Below are 25,917 nucleotides of genomic sequence, written 5' to 3' on the forward strand. Positions count from 1 at the left end.
GAGGGGGCCAGTCCAAGACCAGAGAAATGAGGAGCCTTGGGCAACACGGGGTGGGGTGCAGGAGGGGAGCAGACAAGGCAGGGCTGTTAAAGTTTGGATGGCCGTGGGGAGCCTCTCTTGGGAGAGTGTCAGCAGGGGGGGGGGGTAACATGATTGCATTTGCAGTTTTGAAAGATGCTCCTGGTTGCTGCGTTGGAGACAGAACAGTGAGGAAGCTGGTCACAGCCATCCTGTGGAGATGTCAGTGGCCGGGAGCGGGGCTTTGGCAATAAGACGGGGAGAAGCAGGTGCACTTGAGAGATGTTTAGGAGATGGAATTGGCAGGTTTGGTGGTAGGAGTTTGGTCTCGAAGGATCTGGCTTTTTTGAAGAAGGCGGGGCAGGGGGGAGTGAGGTGACAAGGGCGGAGGTGATGGAGACCCTGGTGGGTATTAGGGAAAGGGGCTCCCTGATGTGGTGGTGGTGGAGCGTGCGTGTTCTAGGAGATGGGGTCACCGGGGAGGGGTGCGGCTGGAACACGGAAGCCCTTGGGAGTCAAGCGGAGGAGTTGGGGGCCTTCTTTGGCCAGTGACGGGAACCACGCAGTGTTACCGTGTAGGACCGCACGTGGCCCTCGCAGTATTCGGACACCAGGCACCCTCCCTTCCATGTCCCCAAGGTCGGGAGCCCCGGGATCTGGCTCCGGGTCACCTGCAGGTGCTGATGGCCAGGGGCCTCTTCCTCTCTCTCCAGGACCGGGAGCTGCCCTCCCCCAGCATGGGGCTGGAGGCCCAGAGGCTGCCGGGGGCCGAGGAGGCCCCGGTGAGGGTGGCCTTGAGGGTCCGGCCGCTGCTGCCCAAGGAGCTGCTGCACGGGCACCAGAGCTGCCTGAGGGTGGAGCCGGGGCACAGCCGCGTCACCCTTGGTCGAGACCGCCGCTTTGGCTTCCACGTGGTGCTGGATGAGGACACGGGGCAGGAGGCCGTGTACCAGGCCTGCGTGCAGCCCCTCCTCGAGGCTTTCTTTGAGGGCTTCAACGCCACGGTCTTTGCCTACGGTCAGACGGGCTCCGGGAAGACGTACACCATGGGGGAGGCCAGTGTGGGTGAGTGACCCAGCGGGAGGCCCCGTGCCCTTGTGGAGTCTCCCCAGCTTCTGCCCCTGCGTTCCTGCTGCCACACCCCCGTCGAAGGCGAGCCGGGTTCCCAGTCTGACCTGCGGCCCCGGGTGGGAGCGGCCGTGTCGCGAGGCTGACCAGGACGGGAAGGAAGAGTCCTTGACGTGGGGAGCCTTTTGCACCTGCACAGAGATGGGGTCACACTGCGTGGCTCCGGGGACCTCAGGGGGAGGAAGGGCGAGGCAAGTCGGCTGGTCTCTGGAGGTCGTCAGGATGGCTGACACGGCTCAGGGACCCGTGTTCTAGTCAGAGTAGTGGGAGGGGGGATTGTTCTGGAAGAGCCGAGTTTGGCTGCTGCCTGGCAAGGGGGCCGGCAGTTCAGTGAGGCCCTGGAGCTTTCGTTTGGGAGGGATGCTTTGGGCCAGTTGAAGGAACTGCCCCACGTTAAGTAGCACAAACGTTCTCTCTCTTAGGTTACAAACGCATACGGGTGTGCCGTAGAAAGTTAGGAAAATACAAACACGAGCATTTGGTACCTTCCAGAAATCACTCGCCCTGATACCGTTCCAATTTCTCTGAGAAAATTATTTTACCTTTTAAAAAACGGATTATATTGTACCTGTGCTTTTATATCCTGTTTTTTTTTTCTTACAATATATCATCCACATGTCTCTAGATCATTAAATATTCAAGCTAATTAAAAAAAGTTTAATGTTTATTTTTGAGAGCGAGCGACAGAGTGTGAGCTGGGGAGGGGCAGAGAGAGAGGGAGACATAGAATACGGAGCAGGCTCCAGGCTCCGAGCTGGCAGCACAGAGCCCGACGCGGGGCTCGAACCCACAAGAGATCATGACCTGAGCTGAAGTCGGACACTCGAGCGACTGAGCCACGCAGGCGCCCCTCCAAGCTGATTTTTTAATGGTGGCTTGGCATTCCGTTGTGTATATAAGTTAACTTATTTAACCAGACCCCTATTGGATCTTAGGACGGACTCTTAGGATGTTTGCATTCTTTTGAAGTTATGAAGAGTGCTGTTCTGAACACCCTCTTATTACTTCCTTGGGATAAATTTAGGAGGTCCTTCCTTTAGCTAACTGAGCGTAGACTATAGTAATGAGCTCCCTGACCCGGGGAGTAATCAAGCCAACGGTATCTGATGATCTAGCAGAGATGTGGTGGAGGGGATGCTTATTACTTCATGAAAGGGGTTGGCCGAACCTTGAGAGGTTGCTTCCAACTCTGAAGTTCCCTAATTCTGCCTGACCTTCCTGGAGCGCGGTCTGGCTCAGGCTACCCAGCCATCCTGGCCTCCGCTGCCACGCTCATGCTGGGGCCCTGCCCTCCAGCTGCTGGCTGGGGCCCTGGGGCCTCGAGCCATGTCCGCCGGAGGCATGGTGGCAGGAGGCTCTGCCGTGTCTCCCCAGCCTCCCTTCACGAGGACGAGCAGGGCATCATCCCACGGGCCATGGCTGAAGCCTTCAAGCTTATCGATGAAAATGACCTGCTTGACTGTCTGGTGCACGTGTCCTACCTGGAAGTGTATAAGGAGGAGTTCCGAGATCTGCTGGAGGTGGGCACCGCCAGCCGTGACATCCAGCTGCGGGAAGATGACCGCGGAAACGTTGGTGAGGAGCTCCTGGGGCCTCCACTGGCTGGGAGCGGGGCATGTGGCTTGACGCGCCTTCACCTGCTGAGGGGTGGCTCACCTGTCTGGGAGGGCTACCTCCTGACTGCGAAACCCGAGCCCTGGAACGTTTTGCCTTCCTTTCTCCCGCCTCCCCGGAGTTCAGTATATACTTCTGTACCCAGAGTGCAAGGTGGGCACGGGCAAGCGGGAGCCCCTGGGGCCCGAGCCGGGATGGGCAGGACCCTTCCCCCCCCCCCCCCCCCCCCCGCCTGTCAGGCATGGGGAAGGGGCATCTGAGTCGGGAAGAGCTGGCGAGGGCTAGCCCTGCTCTGCCTGCCCTCCTGGCCAGGCCCGGGCTGCCCCTGCGCTGGGCTCACAGCCTTGCGTGTCCTCAGCGCTGTGTGGCGTCAAGGAGGTGGACGTGGAGGGCCTGGACGAGGTGCTGAGCCTCCTGGAGATGGGCAACGCGGCGCGGCACACGGGCGCCACACACCTCAACCGCCTGTCCAGCCGCTCACACACCGTCTTCACGGTGACCCTGGAGCAGCGGGGGCGCGCCCCCGGCCGCCCGCCGCGACCCCCTGCGGGCCAGCTGCTGCTCTCCAAGTTCCGCTTCGTGGACCTGGCGGGCTCGGAGCGGGTGCTCAAGACGGGCGGCACGGGCGAGCGGCTCAAGGAGAGCATCCAGATCAACAGCAGCCTCCTGGCGCTGGGCAACGTCATCAGCGCCCTGGGCGACCCCCAGCGTCGCGGCAGCCACATCCCCTACCGGGACTCCAAGATCACCCGGTGAGGGCCCTGCGGCCTGCGGCCCGCGGGCGCAGGGGCCCCTCTCCGGCCGCTGGGGGTCAGGGGGCGGCGGGAGGCGAGGCGAGGAGGGGGTGGGGCCCCTCCGGCTTTCCGGTCCGAGGCCCCCCGGGCGACGAATCAGGGTGCCGGGGCCGGGCGCGTCCGGGCGCTCCGGCGCCCCTGACGCGCCCCCGCCCGGCGTCCTCAGGATCCTCAAAGACTCGCTGGGCGGGAACGCCAAGACGGTGATGATCGCCTGCGTCAGCCCCTCCTCCTCCGACTTCGACGAGACCCTCAACACCCTCAACTACGCCAGCCGCGCCCAGAACATCCGCAACCGCGCCACGGTCAACTGGCGGCCCGAGGCCGAGCGCGCGCCCGAGGAGGCGGCGGCCGGCGCGCGCGGCCCCCCGCGCCACCGCTCGGAGACGCGCATCATCCACCGCGGACGGCGCGCCCCCGGCCCCGCCGCCGCCGCCGCCGCCGCCGCCCCCGCCCCCGCCGCCGCCGCCGCCGCCGCCGCCGCCGCCGCCGCCCGCCTGGGCGCCGAGTGCGCGCGCTACCGGGCCCGCACCGACGCCGCCTACAGCCTCCTGCGCGAGCTGCAGGCCGAGCCGGGGCTGCCCGGCGCCGCCGCCCGCAAGGTGCGCGACTGGCTGTGCGCCGTCGAGGGGGAGCGCAGCGCCCTGAGCTCCGCCTCCGGGCCCGACAGCGGCATCGAGAGCGCCTCCGCCGAGGAGCAGGCCACGCAGGGGCCCGGCGGGCCGAAGGTGGCCAAGGGCCAGGTGTGGCCCCGGGGAGGGAGGGAACGGGGAAGGGAGCCGTCTTCATACGGCCAGCGGCGCCCCTGCCCCTTGTCCATCAGCGCAGCGCATTCCGGATTCAGAGGCGGTGCTGATGACCTTGACCGAGTCTCAGGGTCTCTGTCTGTGAAACAGGGATAACGTGGGTATCTACCTCCTAGGCCTGTTGTAAGGGCCGAAGGTGTACCAAGTGCCCAGCGCAGCACGCTAGTGGAGCCTCAGTGGGTTCCCAATAATAGTGATGCCGTTATTATTGTTGATAAAAGTCTAATTCATAATCCAAGAGATGGCCCAAATAGCTTGCAGAGGGGACCACAGGCTGGGTGCGCTCTGGAGCCCCATTGCAGGCAGGGCTTGCAGCAGGGTAGCAAGCTGGACTAGGGGAAGCCCTGGCAGGGCAGAGAGAGGGCCGGGGTGTCCCAGAGACAGGCAGGCTTGTCGGCCGGCTCCTGCCCCTGAAGCCTCTCTCCTTGCCCCTATCATAGGAAGATGGGGCACTGCAGTTGCTCGCCCTGCAGAGCCAGGTGGCCCGGCTGGAGGAGGAGAACCGAGACTTTCTGGCGGCCCTGGAGGACGCCATGGAGCAGTACAAACTGCAGGTGGGGGCAGGCTTCCTCAAGGTGGAATCGAGCTGAGCTTCCGGGGACAAGGGGGAGTTAGCCAGGGCGGGAAGAGATGGAGGGGGCACAACTGAGCAACAGCGTGGAGGTGAGGAAGAGAATGGTGCGGGTGGTCGTGCCTGATGGCCATGACCCTGGATGAGAGGTGGGACTGGAGGGGCGGGCGGTCGGGTCCCCGTCGTCCCAAGGCAACTGGGTCAGCATTGCTCCCGGCGCCCTCTGGCGGCAGTGACTGGCATGAACGTGGAGGACTGACCTGGAGCTAGCGGGGTGGGGTGAGAGCTTGACCCTGAACAACTGGCGTGCGTGTGCGTGTGTGCGTGTGTGCGTGTGTGTGTTTGGGCAACAAGTGGTCAGAGGTATCTGGCCCTCCTCGGTTTTAGCCGAGAGAGGGTGGGGTGGCCCCTTTCTTCAGTTTCCCGCGCTTGTGCCTGCCAGCGTCCCGGCACCCTCCCCGTCCGCACCCCCCATCAGCACCCGGAACATGTCTTCCAGAGCGACCGGCTTCGGGAGCAGCAGCAGGAAATGGCGGAGCTTCGGCTGCGGCTAGAGCTGGTGCGGCCTGGCTGGGGGGCCCCAGGGCTCCTACGGGGCCTGTCCGCCGGCTCCTTTGCGCCCCGGCCTCACACAGCCCCCCTCGGCGGTGCCCACAGCCACATGCTGGGCATGGTGCCCCCCGTCTGCCTTCCCGGAGATGAGGTTGGCCCTGAGACCTGGGGAGAGGTGAGGAGGCCGCGAGGCTGGGGGTCTTGCGTTGGACGGGCTCGGGCAGGGGAAGGGCGGTGCTGCCGGATGTATCCGGCCTTTCCCGGGACCAGCTGTGAGATACCCCTTTCCAGTGCTCCTAGAGAAAGGGCCAAAATTTGGGGGACTCTGTAGGGCCGCTCAGAAGGGTCTGGTACCACTGGGCATCCCTGGGCTGGCTGGAGATTTTTGAAGTGAGGACGTTACAGAGGGAGTTGGGCTCCAGGCGCCGGATGGAAAGCTTGCACACCTCCAGAGATGGGGGGCTTATCACCTCTGAGGCCACCCCTTCTGTCTCTGCAAGTATACTTTTCCATGAGCCCTAATCTCCCTGAGCCCGGCCTTCTAGTCACTTGGGACCTTTTGGACGAAGGCTGTCCTGCATCTCCCTGAAAGTTCTGGGTCATCTCAGCTGTAAAAGCCCAAGGCATTGCGGGGAGGGAGGGTGTGGGTTTGACCGGAGTCTGTTATACATCCACCACTCTGGCAGGGCATTGCTGGTGAGCTGTATACAAAGATAGGGCAAGCCGTCATCCGTGGGGTCCCAGGTGCTATGGGCGCCACAGGGGAGGGGGCGCTGGGGGGTTGGGAGGAAGCTCCTACTCTCACTTGGGATTGGCAGGGCTGTGAGGAGGGCGGGCAGGGCCGGGCATAGGCACGAGCAAAGATGAGTGATGGAAAACGGCTGATGGACGGTGCCCTGGGCGCTTTCTGTCCTGAAACCCTGGCCCTCCCCTGGCAGGTGACAAATGGCAGAGAGGCTGGGGCCCAGCTGCTGGCAGAGGCAGACAGCCAGGGGAGCGGCTCTTCAGCTGCCTCGGAGGAGGAGGAGCAGGAGGAGGGGCAGGAGGAGGGGCAGCCGCCCCTGCGGCCCCCGCACCTGCGCAGGTGAGTGGGACCAGCTGCCCACCTGACCCGAAGCACCTCGGGAGCCAGGCTGGGCTGGAGGAGGGCCCCACTGTGGTCTCAGGGAGCCCTCACCTCCGTTGCCCCGTCCGGTGGGGAGAGCAGATGGGGACTGTGGGCTTGGAACCGGTGGGGTGAGTACGCCACAGGGTGGGCCCCGGGCCTCCTGGTTCTCGGCCTTCACGGCGGCCTTCGGTGCCCCCAACAGCCCAGCCCCCTGGCCTCAGTTCTGCCAGACCGACGCCCCGAGGCTCCGTTGACCCCGAGAGGACAGAAGACCACAGGGGCCTCTCTTCCTTCCTCTGAGTCCTGCTTCTGTCTTCCAGGAACGGGATCAACAAGTGGAGCCAGAGGGTGGGGGCCCGCCCAGGAAGTCCATGTGCCGGGAACGGCCCAGAGCTTCACCCCGAAGAACCGGGTGCAGCCGTCCCGGGGCCCAGAGGTGAGCTGGGCCTGGTGCAGAGAGGGCTCTGACCCTCCCCTCCGTGATCCTGGACTGGCTGTCCCAGACGGTCCACACGCCATGCCTCGCCGCCCCTGCCCGGGGCGTGCCTCTCCCCTCCCCCGCCTCCCCCACTGATCGTTGGGGTGGTGGCCTTGACGGCGGGCTTGTTACAGTAGCCGGTGGGAGCAAGGCCCCGGCGCGGCCCCGCCGGACCCCAGCTGCCACGGCCTCTGAGCGGCGGCTGGCCCAAGCCCAACAGAAGATCCGGGAGCTGGCCATCAACATCCGCATGAAGGAGGAGCTCATTGGCGAGCTGGTCCGCACAGGTGAGGCGGTGGGCCTTCGGGCGGGCCTCCCGCCTGAGGGTGGTTAGGAGCGGGGACCAGGTGGCTTAGTGTGGTAGCCGACTCAGCCTCTTGGGGCTGTGTGACCTTGAGCAAGTAGAATAGCCCGTCTGTGGCTCTGTTTCCTTCTCTCTAAAGTGGGGCTAGTAATTGTACCTGCTTTTTGGGCCGTTGAAGGGACTTCATTCAGCCGAAGCGCTAAGACCGGTTCTCAGAAAGCAATACCTACCTATTCGTGGTAGCGGTAGTTGTATTTGTCAGTCGCCTGCCGTGTCAGGCACCTTGCTGGGCACAGGATCCCCTACTCTTAGGGTGCAAACAATGGCCCCAAATCATGCTACGTCCGCTACTGGTGACACACGTAAAGAAGCAGCTGAGCCTTTTTATTTGAAGGGTTGTGTATTTATTACAAAATGCATTATGAAGGGCCGCCTGGGTGGCTCAGTCGGTTGAGCGTCCGACTTCGGCTCAGGTCACGATCTCACGGTTCGTGGGTTCGAGCCCCACATCGGGCTCTGTGCTGACAGCTCGGAGCCTGAAGCCTGCTTCGGATTCTATGTCTGTCGTCTGTCTCTCAAAAATAAATAAACATTTACAAAATGCATCATGAAGAATTTCAAACACAAGAGGAGGAAGGCTGGCACAGCAGGTCCCCGTGAGCCCGTCACCCGGATTTAGCATCACGAGCTTCTCCCATACATCCCTTTCCTTTGTCTCTTTTGTCTTCGCTGAGGTGTTTTGAAGCAAATCCCAGGCATCTTGTCATCTCACCCCCACACCGTTCAGTTTGCCTCTTTTTGGACACTTTAACCGACGTGCCATGAGCACGTCTAACGAAGCTCCACGTCCCCCCCACGCCCAGAGCACAAGCCTGTGCCCTCAGGTCTTTGGCAGAGCCCGTGGACAGCCGATTTGCTGGCACCCAGCTCCACACATGTCCCACACCGTGCTCGCGAGGCCTCTAAAGCGTCCCTTCTCCTGTCTCCTCACAGTCCTGTAGACTGTCCCAAACCCCTCGTGTTCAGGACTTGCCCATTGGCTTCCTTGTGGTGTTATTTAACTCGTCCCTCCGCTCGCCAGATTTCCCGCCAATGGAAGTCAGTTCTGGAGGCTTAATTACACGCGGGCCCAACCTGTGTATTTGTTAGTAGGTGTCAGGTGAAAATAAAGCCAATTTAGGGGTGGCCTGGGAGGCTCAGTCGATGAAGCTTTCGACTCTTGACTTCGGCTCAGATCGCGATCTCACGTCTCGTGAGTTCGAGTCCCGAGTCAGGCTCTGTGCTGGCAGCGCGGAGCCTGCTTGGGATTCTGTCTCCCCCTCTCTCCGCCCCTCCCCTGCGTACATGCACGTGCGTTCTCCCTCTCTCTTTCTCACCAAAACAAACATTTAAAAAAATAAAGCCAGTTTAACCCCTAATTTCTGCGGGTCATTGCTATGGATGAGGCTGATTTTTAAATTTTTTTTTTTCAACGTTTATTTATTTTTGGGACAGAGAGAGACAGAGCATGAACGGGGGAGGGGCAGAGAGAGAGAGAGGGAGACACAGAATCAGAAACAGGCTCCAGGCTCTGAGCCGTCAGCCCAGAGCCCGACGCGGGGCTCGAACTCCCGGACCGCGAGATCGTGACCCGGCTGAAGTCGGACGCTTAACCGACTGCGCCACCCAGGCGCCCCTGGATGAGGCTGATTTTAATTGAAAAAGTAAGTGGCTTAAAGGGAAATATGGTAAACCACTCACGGTGCCAGCGGTGCAGAGGCTTGGCAAAACCCCCGCAGGTGACCATGGCTGGCGGAGGTCTGGAACCCCTCCCAGGGGGGCCGAGCGATGGGCCCCTTGGGGGAGAGGCTCTGCCTGTGCTGATGAGGCCCCCGCTCTCTGTTCCAGGCAAGGCGGCCCAGGCCCTGAACCGGCAGCACAGCCAGCACATCCGGGAGCTGGAGCAGGAGGCGGAGCAGGTGCGGGCGGAGCTGAGCGAGAGCCAGAGGCAGCTGCGGGAGCTGGAGGGCCGGGAGCCCCAGGACGCCGGCGAGCGGTCCCGGCTCCACGAGTTCCGCAAGAGGGTCGCTGTCGCCCAGAGCCAGGTGCAGGTCAGTGTGGGGATCCCGGGGCAGTGGCTGGGGGCCTGGGACCAAGCCGGGTGGGCCCCGGGGCCGGGTCCACCGGCACCCGCGGGCGCTCAGGCCCTCGTGGCCCAGCCCCTGGCTGGCTTGGGGAACGGCCTCCGACTCCCAGGGTGAGGCCGGTGTTACACAGAAGTCAGCAGCGCTGAGCGGTGGGGGGGGGGGGGTCTCAGCTGTAAACACAGCAGAGGCAGGGAGGCCAGTGCTGCCTGCGGCCCAGTGAAGGGGGAAGGGTGGGCATCGAAAGCAAGCTACCCCTTCCTCATGCAGCCCCCCACCCCCCAGCCCCCCCGGCCACTTCTCTCTCCGTCCCGTCTCCTCTGTCTACCCCTCGGGCCGTCAGTCTGTCTGACTCGAACGTCTGTCTGTCACGCTGTTGGTTGGTAACCCCCTCCGGAGCTTCCCGGGTGTAACCTGAAACGGGTCCCTGTGTGCAGAGGGCAGGGAGAGACCAAAGAAAAGAGGCAGCCACCCCAGGTAGAAAGGTTTCCTAAGCAAGGGAGCTTGCATCCCAGTCTGGTCTTGGCGGCAGCAAGGTGAGTGGATCCCCGCACCCGCGCACCACATCTTAAAAGTTTGTGAGGCTCCCTGAACTGCGTTCAGTCGTGTGTACATGCAGCGTTCTCAGCGCCACATCACTCTCTCGAGGTCGTGTCCTTAGAGCCGCCTCGGGGAGTGGGAAAGGCGAGCAGAGCCCACGTTCCAAGGACAGGGGAGGGAGTGAGGAGCCTCTGATCACCTGGGTCCACCCAGCTCATGGGTCAACTAGATTCAACAAGGATCACACGTTAGCCGAACACACAACATTGTGTTTGGATAATGGCACAGGGGCCTCCTTGTAGGACAGTAATGTCCAAGGCCATTCTATTTTGGAGGATAGCTGTTCTCATCAGAGACCTTTCAGTGTTGAGGACAGGCTTCTTTGGCTGTCATTTAAGCTTGCTAGATGAATTTAGTAAGCGCTTCTATGTGTGCTATACTGTCCTCCAGCCCACTGGAGGGAACCAAGATGGCGGCCAAACGATCGTACTGTTGGAAAACAATGTCCGCCTGGCCTTGAGGAGAGGGAAGTTCGCAGCTTTAGGATATTGACCTGGGTGTGCGTACCGTACATGTTGGCTGGGGGAGGCAGCACTGCCAGGCGTGGAGAGATGGACTGGGGGATGTGCCCAACCAGGACTCCCACCTTCTTCCCTCTCCCAGTGGCACATTTACCATTCCGGGTCTAGTGCGTTTCACCAGGTCGGGCTTGTAGCAGGACAACAGGATCCCATTGGAGACCGAGGAGTTCCCTCGAAGTAACTCACCCATCCAGATGGGACACCCCAGGCAAGTTCTGGTAGACCATCCCTTTCCCAGGCGTGGTGGGGCTTGGTGTTCTCAGCAGCACAGCACATGGCTCCATGGTGAGAGTTGAGACAGTGGCTGTTTCCCATGACTTCCATACCTCGACGGGATTGGGTGCCTTGGCAAGAGGCCCCAGTCTGGCATATGGGGCACGGGCCTTACTGGTTGATCACTCAACTGTATGAAAGCCTGGGGGAGTACTTTAGTCCACCCAGCCAGAGTGGTTTTATCTGTTACTACTATAGTCTGCTGGGTTGTTTTGTTTTGTTTTGTTTTTTTGAAGTATAGTTGACATATTACATTAGTTTCAGGTGCACAACATAGTGATGCTCCAAGTGTGTACTTACGGTGTGCTCACGGCAAGTGTAGCTACCATCGGTCACCACACAACGTTGTTACAATCCCATTGACTTTATCCCCTATGCTGTGTCTTGCCCCATGAGTTCTTCATTCCATAACTGGAAGCCTGTACCTCCCACTCGCCTTCACCCGTGCCGCCTCCCCCTCCCCTCTGGCCACCATGAGTTTGTCCTCTGTATTTATGGGTCTGTTTGTGCTACTTGTTCTCTATATTCCACATATAAGCAAAATCATACAGTATTTGCGTTTCTCATATTTCACTTAGCATGAAACCCTCCAGGTCCATCCATGTTGTTGCAGATGGCGAGATCTCATCCCTTTTATATGGCTGAGTAATATTCCATTGTACATATACGCCACATCTTTATCCCTTCATCTATCGATGGACACTTGGGTTGCTTCCATATCTTGGCTATTGTAAATTACGCTGTAGTAAACATAAGGTGCTTATATCCTTTCAAACTAGTGTTTTCATTTTCTTTGGGTAAATGCCTAGTAGTGTGATTACTGGATCATATGGTAATTCTGTTTTTAATTTTTTGAGGAACCTCCATACTGTTTTCCACAGTGGCTGCACCAATTAGCATTCCCACCATCAGTGCATGAGGGTTCCTCCCCCCCCCCCCCATCCTCACCAACACTTATTTCTTGTCTTTTTACATCTAGCCATTCTGACAGGTGTGAGGTGATACCTCATTGTGGTTTTGATTTGTATTTCCCTGATGATGAGTCATGTTGAGCATCTTTTCGTGTGTCTGTTGACCGTCTGCCTGTTTTCTTTGGAGAAATGTTTGTTCATGTCTTCTGCCCATTTTTGATGTGAGTATTTTTTGGTGTTGAGTTGGGTAAGTTCTTCATATATTTTGGATGCTAACTCTTTATTGTAAATGTCATTTGCAAATGTCTTCTCCCATTCCGTAGGTTGCCTTTTAGTTTTGTTTACTGTTTGTTTTGCACAAGCTTTTTATTTTTATGAAATCCCAATAGTTTATTTTTGCTTGTTTTCCTTGCCTCAGGGGATCTATCTAGAAAGAAGTTGATGTCAGAGATGTTACTGCCTGTGTGCTCTTCGAGGACTTTTATGGTTTCAGGTCTCACATTTAGGTCCTTAATCCATTTTGAGTTTATTTTTGTGGATGGTGTAAGAAAGTGGCCCAGGTTCATTCTTTTGCATGTGGCGGTCCAGTTTTCCCAGCACCATTTGTTGAAGAAACTATTTTCCCCATTGTATATTCTTGCCTCCTTTGTTAAACATTGACCACATAAGTGTGGATTTATTTCTGAGCTTTCTATTCTGTTTTATTGATCTATGTATCTATCTTTGTGCTAGTACCATACTGTTTTGATCACTACAGCTTTGTAATGTAACATGAAATCTGGAGTTGTGATACCCACAGCTTTGTTTTTCATTTTCAAGATTGCTTTGGCTATTTGGGGTCTTTCATGGTTCCATACAAATTTTAGGATTGTTTGTTCTAGCTCTGTGAAAAATTCATTGGTATTTTGGTAGGGATTATATTAAATCTGTAGGTTGCTTTGGGTAGTATAGACATTTTATTTATTTATTTTTTTTATTTTTTTTTTTCAACGTTTATTTATTTTTGGGACAGAGAGAGACAGAGCATGAACGGGGGAGGGGCAGAGAGAGAGGGAGACACAGAATCGGAAACAGGCTCCAGGCTCTGAGCCATCAGCCCAGAGCCCGACGCGGGGCTCGAACTCCCGGACCGCGAGATCGTGACCTGGCTGAAGTCGGACGCTTAACCGACTGCGCCACCCAGGCGCCCCAGTATAGACATTTTAATAATATTTGTTCTTCCAATCAATGAGCGTGGAATGTCTTTGCATTGGTTTATGTTATCTTCAGTTTCTTTCGTCAGTGATTTATAGTTTTCAGAGTATAGGTCTTTCTCCTCTTTGAATAAGTTTATTCCTACATATTTTATTATTATTTGGTGCAGTTGTAAACGAAAGGGTTTTCTTAATTTCTCTTTCTGCTGCTTCATCATTAGTGTATAGAAATGCAACAGATTTTTGTATAACTTTGTATCCTGTGACCTTACTGAATTAATTTATCAGTTCTAGTAGTGTTTTGGTGGAATTTTTAGGGGTTTCTATATATAGTATCATGTTATCTGCATATAGGAGTTTTCCTTTTTCCTTTACCAACTTGGGTGCCTTTTATTTCTGGTCTGCTTGCAGTGGCTAGGACTTCTAGTACTATGTGGAATAAAAGTGATGAGAGTGGACATACTTTCCTTATTACTGACCATAGGGGAAAAGCTCTCAGTTTTTCATCATTAAGCATGATGTTAGCTGTGGGTTTTTCATATATGGCCTTTATTATGATGAGGTATGTTCTCTCTAAACCTACTTTGTAGAGGATTTTTATCATAAATAGATGTTGTACTTTGTCCAATGCTTTTTCTGCATCTATTGAAACGATCGTGTGGTTGTTTTCTCTTATTGATGTAATATGTCACATTGATTTGTGACTGTTGAACCACCCCCCTTGCACCTCAGGAGTAAATCCTACCTCATCATGGTGAATAATTTTTTAAATATATTGTTGGGTTTGGTTTGCTAGTACTTTGTTGAGGGTTTTTCTATCTATGCTCATCAGAGATATTGGCATGTAGTTCTCTTTTCTTGGTCATGTCTTTGACTCGTTTTGGTATCAGGGTAATGCTGGCCTCAGAATGGATTTGGAGGCTTTCCTTCCTCTATTTTTTGGAATAGTTTGAGAACAATAGGTATCACTCGTCTTTAAATGTTTGGTAGAATTCTCCTGTGAAGCCATCTGATCCTGGACTTTTGTTTGCTGGGAGTTTTTTTGTTTTTTTGGTTTTTTTTTTATTTATTTTTTTTATTTTATTTTATTTTATTTTTTTAACGTTTATTTATTTTTGGGACAGAGAGAGACAGAGCATGAACGGGGGAGGGGCAGAGAGAGAGGGAGACACAGAATCGGAAACAGGCTCCAGGCTCTGAGCCATCAGCCCAGAGCCCGACGCGGGGCTCGAACTCACGGACCGCGAGATCGTGACCTGGCTGAAGTCGGACGCTTAACCGACTGCGCCACCCAGGCGCCCCTGGTTTTTTTTTTTAATTACCAATTCAATTCCATTGCTGGTAATCAGTCTGTTCTAATTTTATTTCTTGGTGATTAGTTTTGGTAGGTTATGTGTCTAGAAATTTATCCGTTTCTTCTAGGTTGTTCAATTTGCTGATGTATCATGTTTCTTAATATTCTCTTTACCATCCTTTGTATAATTTCTGTGGTGTCACTTGTTATTTTTCTTCTTTCATTTCTGATTTTGAGCCCCTCCCCTGCTTTATTTTTGATAGGTTTGGCTAAAGGTTTATCAATTTTGTCGATCTTTTCGAGGAACCAGCTCCTGGTTTCATTGATCTGTTCTATTTTTTTTAGTCTCTTTTATTTCTGCTCTAATCTTTATTATTTCCTTCCTTCTGCTGGTTTTGGATTTTGTCTGTTCTCTTTCTTGCTCCTTTAGGTATAAGGTTAGATTGTTGATGTGAGATTTTTTTTCTTTTTGAGGTAGGCCTGTGTTGCCATAAACTTCCCTCTCAGAACAGCTTTTGTGGCATCCCAAAGGTTTTGGGCCATTGTGTTTTCATTTTCATTTGTCTCCATGTATGTTGTTGATTTCTTGGTTGGCTCATTCATTGTTTAGTAGTATATTTAACCTCCATGTATTTGTGTTCTTTCCAGATTTTTTCTTGTGGTTGATTTTTAGTTATGGTCAGAAAAGATGCATGGTAGGACTTTGATCTTTTGGAATTTGTTGAGACTGGTTCTGTGGCCTCATGTGTGATCTGTTCTGGAGAATGTTCCATGTGCACTTGAAAAGAATGTGTATTCTGTTTTAGGATGAAATGTTTTGAATATATCTGTTAAGTCCATCTGGTCCAGCGTGTCATTCAAAGCCACTGTTTCCTTGTTGATTTTCTGTTCGGATGATCTGTCCATGAATGTAAGTGGGGTGTTAAAGTCCCCTATTATTTTTGTATTACTATTAATTACTTTTTGTTTGTTATTAACTGCTTTATGTGTTGGGTGCTTCCGTGTTGGGTGCATAAATATTTACGATTGTTCTATCTTGTTGGATTGTTCCCTTAATGACTACTACATAATGTCCTTCCTTGTTCTTGTTACAATCTTTGTTTTAAAGTCTATATTGTCTGATAGAATAGATTACTACCCCAGCTTTTTTTTCACATCCATTTACATAATAGATGTTTCTCCATCCCCTCACTTTTTTATTAAGTTAATTTATTTATTTTGAGAGAGAGAGCGAGAGCGAGCATGATCAGGGGAGGGGCAGAGAGGGAGAGAGAGAGAATCCCAAGCAGGCTTTGCGATGACAGATTGGATCCCAATGTGCGGCTCAAACCCATGAACCATAAGACCATGACCTGAACCGAAACTAAGGGTTGGACACTCAAGTGACTGAGCCACCCAGGCATCCCACCATCCCCTCACTTTCAATATGCAGGTGTCTTTAGGTCTGAAATAAGTCTCTCTTAGGCAGTATATAGTGGGTCTTGTTTCTTTAATCCATGTCACGCTGTGTCTTTTTTTTTTTTTTTTAATGTTTTCTTATTTTTGAGAGAGAGGAAGGGAGAGCGGCAGAGAGAGAGGGGGGGGGGAACAGAGGATCCGAAACGGGCTCTGCACTGACAGCAGAGAGCCTGATGCGGGGCTTGAACTCATGAACCATGAGATTATGACCTCAGCTGAAGTCGAGTACTTAACCAACTGAACCATCCAGGTGCCCCGATACTGTGTCTTTTGATTGGAGCATTTAGTCCATTTACATTCAAAGTAATTTTTGATAGGTATGTGTTTATTGCCATTTTATTGTTTTTTTATAGTTCCTCTCAGTTTCTTTATTCTTTTGCTCTTTTCTTCCCAGTTCGCTGGCTTTCTTTAGTGATATACTTGAATTTGTTCCTCTTTATTTTTTGCGTATCTATTCCTGGTATTTGATTTGTGGTTACTGTTAGGTTTGTATCTAACATCTTCTACAAATAGCAGTCTATATTAAGTTGATGGTCGGTTAAGTTGGAACCCATTCTTTACTCCTCTCCCCACCACATTGTAGGATTTATGATGTAGTACTTTACAACCTTTTACTTTGTGAGTCCCCTGACTGATTTACAGATATACGTATTTTACTTCTTTCATGCTTCCTACTTTTCTTACTCTTACTTATGATCTTTTCTTTCCACTGAAAGAGTCCCATTTAACATTTCTTGCAGAATTGGTTTAGTGGTTGTGAACTCCTTTAGCTTTTGTTTGGGAAATTCTTTCTCTCTCCTCCTATTCTGAATGATGGTGTTACGGGGTAGATTATTCTTGGCTGCAGCCTTTTCCTTTCAGTGCCGTGAATGCCATTCCCTTCTGGCCTGCAAAGTTTCTGCTGAAAAATCAGCTCATGGTCTCATGGGGTTTCTCTAGTATGTAACTGTTTTCTCCTGATGCTTTTAAAATCCTCCATCACTACTTTTTGCCATTTTAATTACTCAGTGTCTTGGCGTGGGCCTCCTTGAGTTGATTTTATGGGGCGATTTCTGTGCCTCTAGATCTGGATATCTGTTTTCTTTCCCAGCTTCAGGAAGTTTTCAGGTATCATGTCTTGAAATAAATTTTCTGCCCTTTCTCTCTTTTCTTTCTGGGATCCTTATAATGCCAATGTTATTACACTTGATGGAGTCGCTGAGTTCCCTAAATCTGTTTTCATTTTGCATAATTTTTTTCTCTCACCTGCTCAGCTTGATTACTTTCCATTACTCTGTCCTCATCCATTCTTCTGCTTCTTCTAGTCTGCTATTTATTCCCCCTAGTGTCTTCTTAGTTTCATTTATTGTGTTCTTCATTTCTCGTTGGTTCTCTTTTTATGTTTTCTGTCTCTTTGTTCAGGGTCTCACTGATGTCCCCCACTCTTTTCTCAAGTCCAGTGAGTATCTTTATGACTGTTACTTTAAATCCTCTATCAGGCATATTACTTATTTCTGTTTTGTGTCGGCCTCTTGCTGTGATTTTGTCCTGTCCTTTCATCTGGGACATATCCCTCTGTCTCCTCATTTTGTCTAACTCTGGGTCGGGTTTTGTGTGTTAGGAAAGTCAGCTACATCTTCTGCTCTTGGAAGTGTGGCCTCATGAGGAAGAGGTCCTGTAGTGCAGTGTCCCCTGTTCACCAGAACCTGGTGCTTCACACATATCTCACATGTGCATCGTGTGCACCTGACTGTTGTGGCCGCTTTTGCCATCCGTCCAGTGGTCTGCAGGGGCTCTCTTTGTCTGCTGTGGGCAGAGTTTGGTCCCTGTGCCGTTAGTGGGCCAGTCTGGGGCCACGCCGGGCTTGAGTTGAGTCAGATCAGGGATTTGCCAGAGCCGTGGAAGCACCGAACTGCAGGGCCCTTTCCCTGTGTTTTCCCGAGAAGCTTTTGTGGATGCGCACGGCCTCCAGCAAGACCAGCTGTCTGCCCCCAGCCCGCTGCTGGCGCCGCAGTCAGACTAGTGTGGTTGTCTTCCCGTCTCTCTGGGGCAGGAGTCGCTTTGGAGTAGTGCCGGCCTCTGTGGGGGCTGCTTCCACACTGCCAGGCTGTGGCCTGGGTTGGATGGGCTCTGGCCCAGAGCATATTAGAGCGGACGGGTCTGCAACGTGCACAGGGGCAGGGCATCCAGTTTTAACGAGGTTTGTGAGCTGTCCTCTTGTGAGAGGGGACCTCCTGCTACTATGTCCAGGACCCGCCACGGGGGTGGAGGAGGTGGATCTGTAAAGTGTGGGGTGCGTGGTGTCTGCAAGGTTTGCGCCCGCCTTCTGGGGGAGGAGTCCTGTCTTGCTGGGACCGAGGCAGGTCTGGCTGCAGGGGCAGATCTGCTGGAGCGCCGTGGGATGAGGCTCAGTGTAAGTTAGGCAGTGAGTGTTGGTGTCGCGCTGGCCCCCACGAGGGGCTGTGTGTTGATGCTGGGGGGGCAGAGCGTGGAAATGGCACCTGCCAAGTCCTCTGTTCCTGGAGGAGTCCCTCAGTGATGTCTGTCCCTCCAGATTAGTAAATGACTCTCCCTCCATATGCCCTGGGCATTTTTCAAACTCCTGCTTCTGTCTGTATCTCCATGCCTGTGTGTTGTGCTGTCTCTTTAAGGGTGGGACTCCACTTCCTGTGGCCCTTGGGTTCTCCCAGACCTGAGCCCGCTGAGTTTTAAAGTTCTAATTTTTTTTTATTTTGCTTTTTTTTTGAGAGAGAGAGAGAATGTGCGTGAAGCAGGGAGGGGCAGAGGGGAGAGAGAGGGAATCTTAAGCAGGCTCCATGCTTAGCACAGAGCCTTACACAGGACTCGGTCTCATGACTGAGATCACGACCTGAGCCGAAATCAGGAGTTGGATGCTTAACTGACTGAGCCACCCAGGCACTCCTGAAGTTCCATGCTTTAAGTCCCACTACTTTTAAGAACTCTCAAAATTTGGCCCCTCTGGTTTTCAAAGCCAAATGTTAGGGTGATTGGTCTTCCCCGGGCAGGCTCCCTGGTGTGAGGGTCTGTTTCTGTCCCTTCTCCGCTTCCTTGGTGTCCCCCTTTCCCAGGGACGGTCCTGTGGTCCACGTAGCTCCCACCGTGTCTCCGCCCTTCCCACCCTCTTCCATGGGTGTCTTCTCTTCATTTAGTTTGGTTTGTTCTGCCTGTCTTCTGGTTGTTTTCTGGGTTGTTTGCTCCCATGTGTTTTCTAGTTGCATCCATGAGATGAGGTGAGCTTAGCGGCCTCCTACAACTCTCTCAGCTTTCATTTCAGCGCTCCAGCCATGAACCAGCCCGCTCACGTGGCTGGAGCTTTTATTCATATTCATGATCTTTCAGAGGCTGTGGACTGGATTTTGGACAAGGGAACTCCTCCAGCAGTCTGCATTTTATCGTGTTTTATTTTAGTTTTTTAAATGTTTATTTTTGAGAGAGCATGTGCCAGCAGGGAGGGGCAGAGAGAGAGGGAGGCAGAGAAACTAAAGCAGGCTGTGTGCAGTCAGTGCAAAGCCTGACACAGGGCTCAAACTCCCGAACCGTGAGATCATCACCTGAGTTGAAGTCAGATGCTCGACCGACTGAGCCACCCAGGCGCCCCCACCCTGTTTTTCACCCTTGTATGATCCCGTCCATCTGTCCACCCACCCTTCCATCCACCAGACTTTATAGCTGTCTGTCCATCCGTCTTCCCCCCCCCCCCCCCTTCCCATCTCCCTTCCTCAGCTCAGCTGTCCAAGAGACAGTTCAGTAGGATGGTCAAGAGCACGGGCTCTGGAGCCTGTCTGCTTGGGTTTGAATCCCAGCCCTGCCATTTGGTAGCCGTGTGCCCTCGGTCAAGTTTCCTGAGCTCTCTGTGCCTCAGTTTCCTAGTCTGCGAAGTAGGGATAATGATAATCCTATTTTTTCCATAGGATTGTTGGGATCGTTTGATACCCACAGAGCACGTGATGTGTGCCTCGTACAGAGAACATGTCCCGGTAGCCACCGTCTTTTGCTGTCATTAGTCCATTACCCACTGGCCTGTTTTCCCTTCCGTCCGTCCCTCTCTCCGTCCATCGTCCTTCGGTCCTGCCCATCCTGGTTGAGTGTCGGGGGTGGTGCCATCTCGTGGTGGCCCAGCCGAGGCTGTGTCGGTCCAGGTGCTGAAGGAAAAGAAGCAGGCGACCGAGCGGCTGGCGTCGCTGTCGGCCCAGAGCGAGAAGCGGCTGCAGGAGCTCGAGAGGCACGTGCAGCTCATGCGGCAGCAGCAGGGGCAGCTGCAGAGGCGGCTTCGCGAGGAGACGGAGCAGAAGCGGCGCCTGGAGACCGAGATGAACAAGCGGCAGCACCGTGTCAAGGTCGGGTCGGGTCGGGGGCGCCTGGGGACCGCGGGACCTCCCGAGCTGGCGGCTCGGCCTCCCTGAGTTTGTCCTCGCCCCTGAGAACGAGGAGAGCCCGAGGGCACGCGGGGCGGGCGGGACTCAGGAGGGGAGCCGTGCCCGCGGCCGGCGGCCGGCGGCCCGCAGGAGCCCAGTCCCAGGGAGACGTGGGTGGCGAGGCCATCTCCGGAGGGGCTCTGGGGAGACGCGGCCGCCCCGCCCCCCTGGGACCCTGCCCCTGAGCCGCTCGCCGGGCGCGTCCCCAGGAGCTGGAGCGGCGGCACGAGCAGCAGCAAAAGATCCTGAAGATCAAGACGGAAGAGATCGCGGCGTTCCAGAGGAAGCGGCGCAGCGGCAGCAACGGCGCTGTGGTCAGCCTGGAGCAGCGGCAGGTGGGCCGGGCCGGGCCGGCGTCCCCGGAGCCCCCGGCCGGCTGCCTCGGTCCCCCTGGGGCGCGGCGGAGGGGGGGCGCACCCTTCTCCCCCACTGACCCCGGGCGGTGGCCCGTGGGGCCAGGGGTGAGAGCTGAGTTCCCTCCGCCACCCCCGTCAGAAGATCGAGGAGCAGAAGGAGTGGCTGGACCAGGAGATGGAAAAGGTCCTGCAGCAGCGGCGGGCACTGGAGGAGCTGGGGGAGGAGCTCCACAAGCGGGAGGCCATCCTGGCCAAGAAGGAGGCCCTGATGCAGGAGAAGACGGGGCTGGAGAGCAAGCGCCTGCGGTCCAGTCAGGTGAGGCCCCGCCAGCGGGGTTTGCGCCGGCTGAGGTCCTGCCAGGTGAGATGCCATCGGGTGGCCCCCTCCCGTGGAGGTCCCTCCCGGTGACGGCCCTGCCGGGGGAGGCTCTTCCGGGCGATGCCCCTGCCGGGCAAGTTCCAGCCGCGTGAGGCTCCGTCCCCTTCGTTTCGCCCTCCGCACTTGCTGGGGGCCGTGCGGGCCAACGAGGAACAGCAGGTGTGGAAAGGGGGATGACCAAGGAGACGCAGGCCTCACAGGCGCTGGAGGCCGACGGACCTGGGCAGACGGCGGCCTCCCCGCTGCGCAGTGCTCTGTCCCCCCTGCGTCACTGCTTCCTCTTGAGTAAGGAGGTTCTGAGCCAGTGCCCTCTTCGGCCGGTGGAATCACAGTGGTGCCAGGATGGTGGGAAAGGGGGGACGTCAGACCCAGAGCCCAGAGCCCGGGCCCGGAGCAGGTGCTCGGACTCAGTGCCCGCGGGGGTCGAGAGTGCTCTGAAGTCCAGCAGGGTTCGGGGTGCTGCTGGATTGCCCAGTGCTGCCCCCTTTGTGCCAGGAGTGCCTTTTCCCATGCTTGCTGGGATCCTTCGGGGCCGTCTCCGGGGGTCCCTCCTCCGAGGCTCTGGTCCCGCTGGCCCCACTGGCCGAGCCGCCGCAGAGTCAAGAGCCGGGCCCTCCCGCCGGGCGGTACTCCCGGATCGTAGGGCTCTTGAGGGAAAGGCCCGCAGCCTCCGTAGCATCCCGTGGCTGGGCCGCTTCTGTGACCTCTGCGAGGGTGGGGCCGCCCCCTCCCTGACCCCCAGTGGCGCCGCCCCCAGGCCCTCAGCGAGGACATCGTGCGAGTGTCCAGCCGGCTGGAGCACCTGGAGAAGGAGCTGTCGGAGAAGAGCGGGCAGCTGCGGCAGGGCAGTGCCCAGAGCCAGCAGCGGCTCCGCGGGGAGATCGACGCCCTGCGCCAGGAGAAGGACTCGCTGCTGAAGCAGCGCCTGGACATCGACGGCAAGCTGAGGAGGGGCAGCCTGCTGTCGCCCGAGGTGAGCCCCGCAGCCCGGACCTCCGCAGCCGGCCTGGCCTCGGCCCGGCCTAGGGCCGGGCCCTGCTGCCCCCTGACACGCTTTCCCTGCGAGTGAGACCCAGGGCGTGGGGTGGCCGCAGCGGGCGTGCTGTCCTGGCCCTTCCTCCCGCTGCGGCCCCCGCAGCAGGGACGCATGGATTTGGCCCTCGCGGTTCCTGCCCGGCTGGACCCTGGGGGCGCTCTGTGTCCTGAGCCGTGTCAGCCCGCGCGTCCGCGCCTCGGCTCCCTGTGTGGGAATGAGCGGTGGCAGCACGTCCCCGCGCCTCGTGGCCAGTCCCTGAGCAGCCGAGAGAGCCTCGTTGCAATAAACTCACCCCGGCGGCCCCTCTGGTGCCCGTAGCAGACCCGCCGTATCTTCCGTTTGGCGTAGGGTGCTCTGTGCTTCTGTAGATCACGTGACAGGCGATACACCAGAGAGCAGCCCGTCAGCAGAGCCTGGCCTCCCCCGGGGTCGGCGCTGTGACGGAAGCTTCCTGTCCCTGCCATACCAGTCAGGGACACTTTGGATGTGCTGTGAGCTCAGGATGAGGCGACAGAGCATCTCCCTCATGGCTGGGTGCTGGTGACGTCTGCCCAGGGCTGCCATCCGGGGAGTGGGTGTGCGTGGTGTGGGCACCCGGGCCTCCCCTTCCACGCCCGCCCGTGTCCCGCAGGAGGAGCGGACGCTGTTCCAGCTGGACGAGGCCATCGAGGCCCTGGATGCTGCCATCGAATACAAGAATGAGGCCATCACGTGCCGCCAGCGGGTGCTGCGGGCCTCGGCCTCCTTGCTGTCCCAGTGTGAGATGAACCTCATGGCCAAGCTCAGCTACCTCTCGTCCTCGGAGACCAGAGCCCTGCTCTGCAAGTATTTTGACAAGGTGGGTCACCGGCTCCCGGGCCCTCCGCCACCTCCGTCTGGTACTTGTGTGGGGGAGGGGTCTGCTGGCAGCTCCAGACGGGGGTCTGTTTCCTCCCAGATGCGGGGACAGAATCAGGGCCAGCTCCAGTCTCCCGGGCTGCCTCAGACTCTCCTCCTTAAACCCTAACTTTCTTAGTGAAACGAAGACCCGGTCTCCTCTCCCCCCACTTTCCGGCCTCCTGGCCCCTTCAGTGCACCCAGATCGGTGGTTCTCGGCAGGGATGGTTTTCCCCCAGGGGACATCTGGCCGAGTCTGGAGATGCTTCCGGTCCTCACAGCCATGAGGGTAGAGACCAGGGATGCTGCTAACCCTACAGCAGGCAGGACAGGTCCCCACCACCACAGACTCCCTGCCTGAAATGTCAGTAGTGCGGAGCTTGAGAAGCTGGGCCTCAGCAAGGCTCTGCCCGCGCGCGGGCTTAGGAGCCTGGGCCTCGGAAGGAGCTTGAGGCAGGGGTAGGAAGTAAGCTTCCTCTTGACAGCTGACTCTTGTCATTTGGAAATCCCTGCCTAGAACACCGTTGAGAAGGTGTGGGAGGCCAGGTCTTGGCTCAGCGGGACACCCTGGTGATTCCTTAGTGACGTCCGCCCGTGGGGGGTGGTAGCTACAAGTTTGCCGAGTACCTGAGTACCTGAGTACCCGCCGCCGGTCGGGGATGGTCCGCGCTGGGGGCTGAGCCCGGCTGGGTCTTGGGACAGGTCGTGACGCTCCGAGAGGAGCAGCACCGGCAGCAGATCGCCTTCTCCGAGCTGGAGATGCAGCTGGAGGAGCAGCAGAGGCTGGTCTACTGGCTGGAGGTGGCCCTGGAGCGCCAGCGCCTGGAGATGGACCGCCAGCTGACCCTGCAGCAGAAGGAGCACGAGCAGAACATGCAGCTTCTCCTCCGGCAGAGCCGAGGTGAGGCCCCTCTCCCCGCCCGCGGCCCCTCCCCGCCTTCCTCGGCCCCTCCCCTCCTTCCTCCTCCGCCCGCCCCTCCCCTCCCGGCCTTCCTCCGTGTCCCCTCCCGTCTAGACCACCTCGGGGAGGGGCTAGCGGACAGCAGGAGGCAGTATGAGACCAGGATCCAAGCGCTGGAGAAGGAGCTGGGCCGCCACCTGTGGATGAACCAGGAACTGAAACAGAAGCTCAGTAGCCTGAGTGCGGCGGGCCAGAGCAGGGGTGAGGCTCACCTGACCCGGTTTGGGCCGGCCTCCGGGAAGGCTTGGGAACCCCTCTAACCTCCGCTCTTCCGCGGGCATCTCCCACAGGGGAGCTGAGGCCTCCGTTTCTGACGAGTGTCGTTGGTCTCGGTGACAGGTGGGGAGAAGAGGGCCCTGTGCCTGGAGAGCAGACCGGCTCCCGGGAACGAAGAGGAGCTGCGCCCCGTGCCCGAGCTTCTCTGGCAGCAGTCCCTCCCTGAGGGGGGCCCCCGCTCCCGCGACGAGGTGCGGGACTTGGTCCGGGCCCCGCTGCCGCTGACGTGGAAGCGCTCCAGCCTGTGCGGTGAGGAGCAGGGCGGCGCCGAGCCGCCCCTGGGAGGGCGGGCGCCCCCCGTGGGTGAGGCGGGCCCGCCCTGGAACCCCGGGCCCCCGCCCAAGCCCCGGCGGGACCCGCGCCGGGCCAGCTCAGGCATGATCGACGTCAGGAGAAACCCGCTGTAGGCTGTGCGCAGAGCCCGCCTCGCAGGGAGGCTGAGCCCGCTCCCGGGCACGGTCAACCCCGTTCGCTTCGTGAAAGACGGCCTTTAGCTCTCCCTCCAAATCCGGGTCCTGATCTTGACCCAGCCGGGATCAGCGAACCTGGGCCGCTAGCCCCAGTGGATCAGACTCCTATTTTTTCATCTGTAAATTCCTGCCCCTCATTTCTTTGAGCTCCGGTACCGGATTGCCATCTTTTGGCTTGAGAGTTCCCAAAAGGCAATTCTGGTCCCAGACCTGCGTGCGGGTGCCCCCAGTGCTGGGGTTCAGCCGGTGCTGGACACACAACAGTGAGTGGCAACCGGGTTGTGTTTTAAATGGTCTCATGTATATGGTGGGAAGTGGGAAGCTTGGCATAGTTTTAGACTTTTGTAAAACCATTTTATAATAAATGAGACGCTGAAGGGAAGAATGTGAGTTTTTACTTGGTTCGATTTACAAGACATGAGTCAGATTTGCGAACATGACAGGTGTGAAGGCTTTTTAGAGCCCCTGAGACAGGCCCAATTCAGAACCGCGGACCGGGGCCCCCACCAGGAGTCCCCAGAAGCTGCTCCTTGGGCCACGCCGGGCCTCTGTGTGACTCCGGTGCGTCCCCCCCCCTCACGGTGAGGACCGTTGGGCACTGGCTGAGTTTCAGGCCCGGGGATGTGGCTGCTCCAGGAACCACCAGAGCTCGGCCCTGCTGAGTAAGCAGAAATGCACGGAGTAGCAAGAGAGGACTTTATTATTGTACGGGGAAGGCAAGAAATTTATTCTGTCTGCCACCGCCCTCAGCTTTGTGCGTGGTGCTTTAGTTCACGAGCCCTGCCGGGATCTCCGGGTCCCAGCCTGACGGCAGCTTCATAAAGAACCCGTGAAGGGGCTGGGGGGGGCGTCGACTGACTTGCCTCGGTCTCTCGGAGGGCAGGGCTGGAATGAGCGCCTGGTCTTACAGTTCCTGCCTGCTTCCTGACTCCCAGCCCCAGCGACACCACCTCCCTAAGGAGGGGTAGGGCTGGATTCCCGGGGAGGGAGTAAAGAATGTGACAGCTGACCACAAAGAGGCATGGGGACCGGGCTGACTGCAGCTTCCTCTTTTGAACTCCCTTGGTCCCACTGAGCCCTGGCGATTCCCGTTTCTGCGCAGCAAGCCCAGGGTTACGTGGGACAGAGAGCAGCCTGGAACTTCCAACCCGGAGAAGACCGCTCAGAACACGTCTTCTGTGCTGGGGACACGGTGGCTCTGGCCACGCTCCGTGGTGTTTGAAGTTTTAAGTCCCCCGACCGGTTCCAGCCTCGCTAGCTAATCAGCTTCTTCCGTGTGTAAGTTCTGCTGATGGGGCGTCTCCTGGAGAAGGCTCGGCTGAAAGGAGAGTCTTCTGCCGTGGCCGGGAAAACATCCATATCCTCGTCTAGAGAAAGGCAGAAAGACTTAGTGGGCAGGAAG

At 56.7% G+C, this 25,917-nt stretch overlaps 2 protein-coding genes across 7 annotated transcripts in view; one reads left to right on the forward strand and one right to left on the reverse strand.

Annotated features, from left to right (window-relative positions):
* Nucleotides 1-755: 755 nt before the first annotated feature.
* On the forward strand, nt 756-24,452 carry KIF7 (kinesin family member 7). The gene is made up of 18 exons (XM_030317384.1): nt 756-1,083; nt 2,521-2,721; nt 3,119-3,512; nt 3,721-4,297; nt 4,801-4,914; nt 5,431-5,658; nt 6,422-6,567; nt 6,912-7,027; nt 7,204-7,356; nt 9,261-9,463; nt 19,886-20,083; nt 20,371-20,496; nt 20,657-20,833; nt 21,654-21,869; nt 22,564-22,770; nt 23,511-23,709; nt 23,824-23,970; nt 24,109-24,452. Exons 1-18 carry the CDS (start codon nt 756-758, stop codon nt 24,450-24,452), a joined length of 4,074 nt encoding a protein of 1,357 aa, XP_030173244.1.
* A 439-nt stretch (nt 24,453-24,891) lies between these two features.
* The window catches only part of TICRR (TOPBP1 interacting checkpoint and replication regulator), a 48,324-nt gene continuing 47,298 nt past the window's right edge, over nt 24,892-25,917 (reverse strand). For all 6 annotated transcript variants that reach the window (XM_030317377.1, XM_030317378.2, XM_030317382.1 and 3 more), the window contains one exon: nt 24,892-25,882. In XM_030317377.1, the coding sequence (XP_030173237.1) occupies nt 25,770-25,882 (113 nt within the window). In that variant the 3' untranslated portion in view covers nt 24,892-25,769. The remainder of the gene's footprint in view (nt 25,883-25,917) is intronic.

Source organism: Lynx canadensis, chromosome B3 (assembly GCF_007474595.2).
Source record: "Lynx canadensis isolate LIC74 chromosome B3, mLynCan4.pri.v2, whole genome shotgun sequence".
Lineage (NCBI taxonomy): Eukaryota > Metazoa > Chordata > Mammalia > Carnivora > Felidae > Lynx > Lynx canadensis.